Raw genomic sequence first — 11,359 nt, forward strand, 5'->3', positions numbered from 1 at the left:
GTCCCCGGTGGCACCCTGGAAGGATCTGGAGGAGAAGTTGTTGAGGGCAGTGGTGACTTTGACAGCGACAGGTAAGAAGATGGTGCTCGGGCCAGCCGGGAGCAGCTCGGCATGAAGGAGGCACTGGGAGCTTCATACGATCATAAAATCTGCACCATATTATTTTGATAAGGTCTAGCAGAGGAAGCAAATGCTGTCCCAATTGGACTAATTCATTATACTGTCAATCAATTATTTTAGACCAATAACTATGGAGCTCTCCAACTGGCATTGCACTAACCACATATAATGTAGGTGTAATTTGCCCCTTCTGCGGAGGCTAGTGGGGAATTTTTACATTGATTCCCTTTTTAGTTTAGTCCTGATTCTTTCCTTAGATACAAACTATTAAAAATGGAACAATACATTCATTATTTTAAAACAATATTGGACTGCTGGTTACTGTACCTGAGTGATTGTCTAATCTAGGGCTTTGAAATTACACTTTGAATATTGCCATATGAAAGCTTAACACATTTGTATGAAATCTCTTTATCCGCTATTTTAACAGTGGTGATAACCATAAGTGTTTAAATGCTAATATTTGTACAGCATTCTTTCAAGGTCTAAGCGACAAACTGTAAAATAAACTAATGAAAACAGCAGTCATATGCTTTTACTTGATTGATGTGTTGGGTTAAACTTGCTAATTAACAATAGGTGGAATGTTCACCGAAAAACTACAAATGGGGAAAAAAGGTCCAGCCAAAGCGACCTAGCCCCTGTCAATCCTATGGCGATCTAAGAAGGCAATTGACACCACAACCAGTTTATGTCCAGCAATTACATTTTATTGAAATTACATATACAAAATATACAAATGAATGATATGTCAATCAGGAAATGACAATGTTAATCAGCAACAGATATACAAATAATTTACTTAATCCTTATGTACAATGCCCTTAATTTATATATGAGAACACCTTAAAAATATCTTAAAACACAAAGGCTTTGGTCACTTTCCCCTTTCATACATAAATACTTTCATATAAGCTATGTTTAAAGTGATGTATCAAAATCTGTCACTATTTTTTTGTGTTTATTATAGTGAGTGATATCACTGCTGGGGAATGGAACATTTTCCAACTTGCCATGTGGAATTAATATTGTATTATCTTACTAAAATCATTCATACTTGTATCAGATTCCATAGTTGGCTTATTTCTTTCAGACAGATGTTGACTTATCAAATTGCATGAGAAATGTGGCTTCAGTTGTCTACATAAATTAAATGCCTTGTCGAATTACTCTTATGAAAACACTATGTTGGGGACCAGTCGGTGATCGGATGCAGTGATTTTTGGCACCAAATTATTTATTGCCCAATTTTTACACAAGTTTACTTCATAATTGTTTTCTAAGGTTGAGAGGGAAGAACCTGGCACATAATGGACAAATTATCCAGCCACTCTCATCTTACCAAAAAAAAAGTGCATTTGAACAACCAATGCAGTAAAGAAAGAGATATGGCTCCAAGTTAACAAGACCATAGTCACAACGTCTTGTCATAACACAGGTATAAACCCATATAGATAACAGCAGGCCACAAGCGTCATACACACCATAAGTGTAGTTAGTCTGATGAGGCAATTACACAAATCTAATAAACACACTTCAGGTAATATCTCAGCACATCCCATAGGGAGGAATTAAATAAACTGATAATAAGTATCAATTATGTACACACATATAACCAACATACACAGATACAGTGAGTGAATTAAAATTGCTGAACAATGCAATACATTCAGTTGTCATTGTGCAGTTTCATTCTGATTCCAAAGAGAACCATTTGGATTGTTTGTATTACCATACCTGATGGCATTTTTTTATAAACTGTGTTTACATTAAGGGATTTGAACCATCTGACCATTCAGGTTGTTCTGTGCATTACCATCTTTATTACTAGTAAATTAAATCCTTCCTTCAATCAGTGTTGCAACCAATTAAATTGGGAATATAATTGTTCATTTTTAGGTCTGTTAAAGTTAGATTTCATAAAGCTTAACATATGATGCAGTGGGTTTATGCATCAATGAGTCGTGGCATTGGAATGCTTGGGCACCAATTCGCTCACAACTGCCAGATCTTGGAAGTGCAATGAGAGAAAAACAGTGGACGGAGGCTTGGAGCGAGGGAAAAACAGGAGGAGAAGTTATCCTGAACCAGATACAGAGGTTTATGAGCAGGCCTATATGTAGGCTGCTTTCCTACCCTCATAGAAAATATTGTATGATGTAGGGGAAACCTAAAGGAGAAGGCAACGAAATTTTAAAAATATTATTAGCTTGGTTTACTACTGGAGTAGTGTTAAAATTAAATAAAGCAAATTTGGCTGAATCCATTACTGCATGCAATAAATTACCTCATCTTTTGGTGGATTTGTATTTAATGCACTAGTCACAGAGGTCACTAGCAATGCACACATTCTATACAGTAAACGAATTGTACAAAACTGTAGCTGTATATTTGCACAGCAATCAGCGCAAAGCTGGACCTGTTCGGGCAACATATCCACTGATCTGACAAATAGTTTGACATCAATCATTGGGGGGAGGTTTAGTGGGAGGTGTGCCATTATCACATTGCCCATTCTCACCTCACCTCTGGCTGCTTTTTGTAAAAGTGATAAATTTGTCATTAATACAACAGCCATAAAGGAACTGTCTTGGGACATAATCCTGTGATGGTAAACACGTAACACCAGTTTATGCATCTTCATATGATGGATTGTGCAGTGAGCTTTAGCACCTTGTCAGTGGCGTTTGACATTCAGAAAGATGCAAGATTGGTGTTAATGAAAATTAAAGATGGTGAACTGTGTTCTGTTAGTAAAGGAGACCCACCCATTCATAATATGGTAACAATTTGTTGGAGTGGTTGAAGATGCAAAACCAGTGATCTTGGAAGTTTTTCCCAATCCTTTCTTATTTGTCTGTTCTTTGAACAAAAGTATGAAAGACCTGTAATAATAAATGTAAAGCACGATTAGAGATATTAGATGTGCTGCCCTACACAGTCCCACCCTTAGAATCAAAAGAATAAACCCGCTTTAAGCTATATCCAAAACTTTTGACGATTGCAATGTAGATATCTCACTGTTCCCAACAGAAAAGACTAATGGGTAATGGTGATCAATTAAACATTGGTCTCTCACCTGAGCACATGCTGTCACTACACCTCATGGTTCATCTTGTAAGTGCCTGATGTTTCATTCTGTTTCTCATTGCTGTAAAAAGGAAATAAAGACATAATTAGCATTAAAAATTGAATTCTTAAATTTATTGGACTATAACTAATTTAAGTTTACTGTATTTTCCCTAAAAAATTGACAAATTCTTACCTTAAAAGTGAAAACTTTTTTGCTTGTGCTAAAAGAGAAAGAGAGAAAGAAAATCAATTGGTTTTATTTTTCCACGGAAAGGAATGTTCAAGCTAAGACAACAGGTTCAGCTGACAACATGGTGTTACTGAGAGCTGACTATTCAAACAAACTATCAACAAAGCAAAGTACATTCAACACTGGAACAACCAATATTAAAATTGTTATAATTGGGGCAAATGATTGGTTGCACCGTAGGATTTGTTACCAGTCAGAGCTCCTCAAAACCAACATTTTCAGTGCCTCTGGGACTTGTAATGCAAATTGTGATAATTGGACACCAAATCGCACCACATTCAGTAAGTGTGGAAATTTGCAGGATTTTCACAGGATGCCTTGCAATGCCAGATCACATGCCCAGTTATAAAATCCCCAGCACAAAGAGACAATTATCAATTTTTATCTCACCCTTGGTGATTGAAGGTAATTATTAAAAACTGCCAATTAATGATACATTGATTTGCCAGGTTTATCAGTTTACATTGCATTATGGATGGAGAGTTGTATAATCAACAAAAACAGTTAATGCGGTTTAGTACCATTCCAAACAGAAGCTTGGAATGAAACCGAGATAGATGGACAGGGCTCTTTCCCTGATCGGGTACTTCTGGTAAGAAGCAGCACTCGCAAGAAATGATGTTTGGGAAATCACAAGTCTGCAGCCCCCTGGTTTTCTGTCTTCTAAGTTAAATGGAGGAAAATCAGTGCTGGAGAAAGGAACGTGTTACTAACGTGCACACCCAGCATCAGTACTGAGCACTTCCAGATCGGGTATGGGACAACCAACTAAAGAGGGAATCTTCTCCCAATATGCCCGTACCCCAGCTTCAGCAGAACCTCAGTGCTGTTTCTGTTTTATTCCCCCCTCAATCCTCTATTTCGTTCTTTTTTTATTTGTTTTTGACCAAAATGACCTTTACCCGTCACAGCTTTCTATCTGAGGACAGAACTCCACCCTTACAGCAGGAAACCCTCAACGTTTATCAGCTCAGCAATCTCTGAGCAAGAGGTGTTCGCGTGCACATAGTATGTTTTTCAAATAATCTTCTAACTTCCAGATTGTCTGTAATAAGGCAGGTAAATGTTGGGATCACCCTATGTGATATTAATTATGAACATTAGTAACATCAGCATATTTGTGTGAAATTCCCCTGTCTGCTATTTTAATAAATGTGTAAATTTAATAACTTTTGTTAAATTTATGAACTTGTTGATATGTTTGTTACTAGCATCACACAGCTGGATTTCAATCGCTATAGATTTTACTCTGTTCCACTTTGTGACTTATTTAATTTATTTTATTTTTGCCTAGATTTCCCTATTAGGTTCCCGCCATCCATCGTCAAGTTTGCTTTTCTCATTCCGAACATCAGGATGGTTTCTGAAGCAGACCTCTCCATGTGTTAGGAATACTGCACGACATCTCGGCTAGCGGTTTGGCTAAGAACTGCTTTTTTGACTATAATAGCAGATTAAGTGTGTGTGTGGAGAGAGATTGTACCACCTTAACCACCCTGAGGGGACACACCATGAAGCCCAGCTCAACCAGGACATACCTTACAGGAGATAGACTCTTAAAAGCCTTTTTGGTCATTCACAAATAGCTGTGAAGTCCGATCAAAAAAAGAATACAGAAAACTGTAAGAATAGAAAAAGATTATCTGAGGTATACTTACTTTTCTTTCTGAGCTGTCTCACTATCCAGGCTATCAGTGATACAGCAGAGATGCCAGACGCAGCAGCAGACGCTGTTAAAATTGATGTGTAATTTTCAGGTCTTGGCCGCGGAACCGATTCTAAGAACAGACACAAAACCAACATTAAAACCATCACAGGATATTGTAATAAATGTCATTATTTAACTTTTAAAAAAATAATTTCCAAATATACTCTCGATAATTCTTACTAGTTCAAACATCGAAGATTAACAAGAAGGTTTTAAAATGAAATATCATATTTCAACCTACCTTCACAGGTAGGTATTGGTGATGTCCATGTTCCAGAGCCCTCACATTGCAGACTCACTGACCCGTTCAGTGAGAACCCTTCCACACAGCCAAAGTCACAAGTTGAGTTGTAACTGAAGTTTCCCATCGGATGGGAACAGTTCATGTTCCCATTTCTAGAAATCTTTGGGACATCACATTTCACAGCTGGAATGGAAGAGTGAGAACTGAATGCAAATTATCTCTCTTTATATTGCTTTCTCTAAAACTGATTTTACATTGAATTAACTATTGTTGTTTTCACTTCCTGGTTCTGACTCTGCGCGGTTTGTCAAGGATGTTTCAAGCTGATTGCTTATGGGGAGAGAGAGATATCCTTTTCCCGTTCACACAGCTCATAGAAGCCCGGGAAAGGACACTACACTTTTGGCAGCTCACCACTGCAGCAACTTCGCGGCCAAAAGCTCGCATATAGTTTGTGGGTGAGCAAAAATCTAACCAGCGGCAGGCACTGTTCGTTCACCACTCAGCTCAAATTCTGATCCAAAATATGATACATCAAAACTCCAAACTTATGACTGAATGTCATAGCGAGGGGTTAGTGCATCATGGAGACATTAATTTGGTCTTGTAAATAGATTATTTTCAGACTTCTAAATAGATAATCAGTGCAAGCAATAGCAGAAACTGCTTTTGAAATATTTATTCAAACAGTAACACTTGTACTGAAAATTACCTTTGCAAGTCGGCATTGATGCTGTCCATTGACCTGTAGTTTTACACTTGCTTCTGCTTGATCCACTCAGTGCAAATCCTTCTGGGCAGCTAAAGTCACATGTTGAATTGTAACTGAATGGTGCAATTGGATTTGAGCAGGTCACAATAACCTGGTCTTGATTCTCGAGTTTTCCACACTGTACAGCTGTAATATACAAAGGAGACTTGGTTGAGTTGCAATACATGGTGCAAAGTACCACAGCTCATGCATTTCACAATTCTATATGTTAACCTGCATTAAAGCCTTTATTCTGAATGAACATTATGTTTCCAAGCACGGTTCTCATGCATTTAATCTGATTTATGCTGATTGGATGATCACTCAGAACACGCCTGAGACTCTACCTTCAAAGTTGGGGGTCTGCATTTTATCTTTAAAGTTCTTTAATCTTTAGATATTATTTGCCTCTACCTTCACAGTTGGGGTTCGGTGCTGACCATTCTCCAGACGCTCCACACTCCAGCCTGTCTGATCCTCGGAGCTCAAACCCTTCATCACAGCTGAAGTCACACGTTGAATTGTAACTGAAATTTCCGATTGGATTAGAACAGGCCATGAATCCTTGTCGAGGAATCTCCAGACTCCCACATTTCACAGCTGAAACATACATTAAACAATCTAAGTTCACATAAATAAATACAAAAACTCCTAATCTAAACATAATTCAGCTGAGATCTAATCTATCAAACTGTTTCCAAGTTTCTACTTTTTATTCTACTTTTGGTATAACTTCACACTCTACCTTCACAGTTGGGGATCGGCGCTGACCATTCTCCGGATGCTCCACATTCCAGTCTGTCTGTTCCATGGAGCTCAAACCCTTTGGCACAGCTGAAGTCACACGTTGAGTTGTAACTGAAATCTCCGATGGGATGAGAACAGTTCTTGGATCCTTGTCCAGAAATCTCCAGACTTGTGCATCTTACAACTGAAACATATAAATTATGAAATTCGATATTATCTTCGCCTATAAAAGTGCATAATTCAGTTAATGTTCTAAAGTCTGATTCTGGAATTTCTCTTTTTGTTAGTTGGCCTTGTTTGACCCTATACCTTCACAGCTGGGTGTCTCCGCTGTCCATATTCCTGTCGCATTGCACTGGAGACTCTGTGACCCCTGCAGTGTAAACCCTGCTGCACAGTGAAAGTCACACGTGGAGCTGAAGCTGAAGTTTCCATTAGGATGGGTGCAGCCCATAGTCGCTTGGTCAGGAACATCGAGAGTGGTGCACTGTTCAACTGGACAGGAGGTAGTGGAATGTTGTGTTAGTTATTGTGTTACAAGTTCTTTTATATATTTGCATAAAAACTACATTATGAATTTAGAACAAGGGGACACCAGTTTAAACCAGCAGAAGTCAAATGTAGGACTGATATTAGGAACTTGTTTGTCACACAAAGAGTGATCAATACATGGAATAGATTGCCAGATAGAGTAGTGGAAAGAAAAACCCTGGAATCATTTAAGAATCAATTATGCTGCAATGGTGGGAGAAGGGGGCTATAGGGTCATTCTGGATGGATGAGCTGCAATGAGCTGAAGGACATCCTTCATCCACAGTGATCTTGTGATGGACTCTTCACAATTTGTCTAATTACTGAATATTAGTTGAAACATTTACACAGTGATTTGTGAACATTTTAGAAATAATTTCAGTAGTTATGGATATTGTCATTCACTTTTCATATAAAGGAAGAACTTTCTTCAGTCTGTGATGCTTCAGCTGATCTAAGCTGTGGTAGCAGTAGAGACCTGAGCATTGGGGCCTGGTGCTCCTGGACTGGACAGGGAGGGGAGATCAGCCTGTCTTTGTTCCTGCTCACTACCCAGGGTCTCCTGCTGGAAAGTGAGAGCGGATTGACATGGGGTGAGGCAAGACTTTCCCACACCAGGGTTTTGGGTTAACAAATGAAGAATGGTCACTTGGGTGAAGTGGTGGAAGCCTGGCAGCAGCCATGCAACCATGCCCAGCAAGGAGTCACCGTCAACAGGAGAGGAGGGCAAAAAATGCACAGGCAAAAAGAAATAACTGAAAAAGGGAAACAGCATAACAATTATTATAATTCAAATTAATGATGAATGGAGAAAGTTGATTCTATATACATACGTATATATATAAAAATATCCCCCCTCAATTAATAGGTCATATTATTTCATACATGTCAATTCATACTCTTCTGTGAAGGTAACATGCCCTTACCATTTTCACACTCTGGCCCATAGTATCCATCATTGCATGCACATGTGTAATTTCCAATTGTCTCCACACATTCTTCATGACCACTGCATGAAGTGGGAACGCATGAAGCTAAGAAAAAAATAACACAACATGACTCAGAAATCGGTGCATATTAACAACCTTTATACATATAAAAGAACTTTAAATAAACTTCCATTAGAATAGATGGTGCACGATCTATTGATCTCTATGATGAATCTATGATTTCATTTCATCGTATTTACATTGTAATTAAGGAATATTTTTCCATGTGCAAATTACAAATTGGGTTATTTTAATGGCTAATCTCATATTTAGAGATTATTCACAAATTTCCTCTTTTTGTTTAGAGAGGACATGTGAATAATATACTAATGTTGGATCAGGACAGTCTCTTTTTATGTGAAGAATCCTTTTGCAGTGACTCGGGATTTGCGTAAAATCTTTAGATGTGTAAAATCTTTAAATGTGGTTCTGAGACTAATGATGATTGTGATGATGACACAGGGCACTCATTAAAATAATCTTTGGTCAGTTTTTATTCTTACCTTCGTAACACAAAGGTCTTTTCTTTTTGTCACAGTTAATATCATTCCACATCCCTGTATCGATGTCCCTCTTTATGTACATTTCTACACAGTCTTCTTTCCCATCATCACTGTTATTGGGTTCACCAGCAGCCCAGTTCTCTGCCTCTTTGTTGAGTGGCTTATTAGTACCAACCCAGGTCCAAATGCCATCTACTTTCCTGATTCCAATCCAGTAGTAATGTTGTGCATGAGGTAGGTGCTCATTCAAATACTCAATTTCTTCTGCGTTCTGGATTGCAACCATATCAGTGTACTTCTTTTGACAGAAACTTCTTGCATTGTTCCAAGGCATATTTTCTTCAACATGATGATAGGTCCAGCCATGGATTCTTTCCAGAAGCATTAGTTCTGTGAAGAAAAGGAGAATTCCCATGAATGATGCTGGTGAGTACCCTTCCCACTGTTTAAATCAATTTGCTTCCCTACTTCCATGTTTCTTTTTGTACCAAATTTTGTGTTTATCATATTCGGGGGATGTGGTGGGGAATGGAACACTTTCCCCATTTCTGACACCTAGTGTCAGCATCAAGCAATCCCAACTCTGTTTAGAAGTGAAAAAAACCTCCTTCTACTCTGCCCAACCCCATAGATGTTATTGGGTGCCTTCTGCACCAGTGTAACATGTTTCCACACCCGCCACCCTGTGGCCTCTGAGTGAGATTGACAAGTTAATGCCAATTAGTGCAGAATTAAGCTTTAGTTTGGTGCATAACTATTAGTAATTGGATTGAGACTGCACAAACTCGATTCAGTACAGCCTTTATAGCCAACAGACAGAGGAATTTGAGTGGATTTTGAACCCTTGCCCCAGAGGTGAAAGGCCAGTGTCTAACTTGCTGAACCATCCAGTCCACCTACTTTTCTTTCTCGCAGGTGATTCCAGTACCTCAAGGACAATAATAGCGACCAAAGCAGTGCAGATAAGATAATGGTGCATGATAGAAGCCAAAAAGCATTGTCATTGCAGCTTGTATTGTTTATCTTACCAAGAATAACGATGGTGAAGAACCACAATCGACTTCCACCCCTCTGAATCAGTGAAGATTGTTGGTATACCTTGTTTGTCATTTTGCTGTAAGTCTATATATTAAGAATACGTTATAATTAATAATTATCAAGTAGAATGAATCCTGTATGTGTAAAAAACTAAGATAAATATGTAATATTCAAGACATACTTATTGTATTATTTTATTCTAAAATAAGAAACCTATAATATTCTGATTACAGCACTCATTCTTCACATATGTTAATAACACGAGACTTGAAACTATGCTGTGATGTTAGCATTTCACAGGCTGACAGCTCCCTCAAAATACCAGAGGGAATTTCATGCAAACGTGTTAAGCAACCATACACTTAATAGTGTGATTTCAGAACCATGATCCTCCATGCACCATAACTGTAACAGTTCAGTTCATTCATTGCTACTCATGGTGACGTCATGCATTGGATGAGAACAGCACTCCCCCTTGAAGGACTCTTTAACTCCTCTCACTTAGCTGATCTCAACCAGAAGTTGGGGCACCACAATCGGCTTCAACACCCTGGGCTCAGATGAGGAAAATTCTGCCAGAGTTCCCACTCCTGATCATAATCCAGTAGCCTCTGCTGGAAAGTACTTTGTGTGGTCTTTGGAGGAGGACACGATCAGGCCCCAACTGTGGTGCCCCCAAAGGCTGAATAGCCTGTCTGGGCTCACACATGAAGTGTGGCCATTTGGGCCAAGTACTAGAGCACTACTAGCACCCTTAAAACCGCACTTCCGGAGATGAGGGGAGTTAAAGGGAGGAGAAAAAAACTTTCTTTTTTCTTTCAAATAAAGTTTGATAAAACCATTCAATGAAATTACATGCTGGAAGCACACCAGCCTTTAGCATTCTGTCTTACCGTAACAGATTCCGACTCAGATCACCGCTGTTGATTCTGGTGCTCGACAAGTGCTCAGTCGAAGTTTGAATGAATGGAGCCTGTTTCTGTCGCTCTATCTGCAGAGGAAAGGAGCACTGCACTGAACGGCTTATCCTTGCAGACTGACACTTTCACTGTAGCTGCTAGCCTTATATCCTCAATCATTCAGGCGATTCTACAACTTCCCGTCCTTCCCAGAAAAATTCCCTGTGACGTTGACTGATTAGAATAAAATAGACGGAACTCCGCATGATTGCCCCAAGGTATAGGAAAGACATCAAAGATTTTATCTGTCGCCTGTTATGAAACAAATGGAGCCATCAGTTCTCGCGTCTTTTGGTACCTGTTTATTTCTAATTTTCTGTGCAACTTTTCAACAAAAGTAGAAATATTATACAAATGGAGCACAGCCAAGAATATTGTAATTGAGCTGAACTGCTGACAGCACTATCAGCCCCCATTAAATTGTAAGTGGAATTTACTTTCCAACAG

The 11,359-nt window shown here is 38.8% G+C and overlaps 1 protein-coding gene across 1 annotated transcript; it reads right to left on the reverse strand.

The window, feature by feature from the left end:
• Positions 1 to 808: 808 nt before the first annotated feature.
• Positions 809 to 10,981, reverse strand: LOC137325424 (L-selectin-like). Its single transcript, XM_067990527.1, has 13 exons — positions 10,847 to 10,981; positions 9,944 to 10,037; positions 8,916 to 9,305; positions 8,350 to 8,457; positions 7,202 to 7,387; positions 6,891 to 7,076; positions 6,560 to 6,745; positions 6,107 to 6,292; positions 5,392 to 5,577; positions 5,101 to 5,220; positions 3,386 to 3,413; positions 3,200 to 3,271; positions 809 to 3,005 (listed from the first exon to the last, which is right to left on the reverse strand). Exons 2-12 carry the CDS (start codon positions 10,023 to 10,025, stop codon positions 3,217 to 3,219), a joined length of 1,713 nt encoding a protein of 570 aa, XP_067846628.1. The 5' UTR covers positions 10,026 to 10,037; positions 10,847 to 10,981; the 3' UTR covers positions 809 to 3,005; positions 3,200 to 3,216.
• Positions 10,982 to 11,359: the final 378 nt, after the last annotated feature.

The sequence above is a fragment of the Heptranchias perlo genome, chromosome 9 (assembly GCF_035084215.1).
Source record: "Heptranchias perlo isolate sHepPer1 chromosome 9, sHepPer1.hap1, whole genome shotgun sequence".
Taxonomy (NCBI): domain Eukaryota; kingdom Metazoa; phylum Chordata; class Chondrichthyes; order Hexanchiformes; family Hexanchidae; genus Heptranchias; species Heptranchias perlo.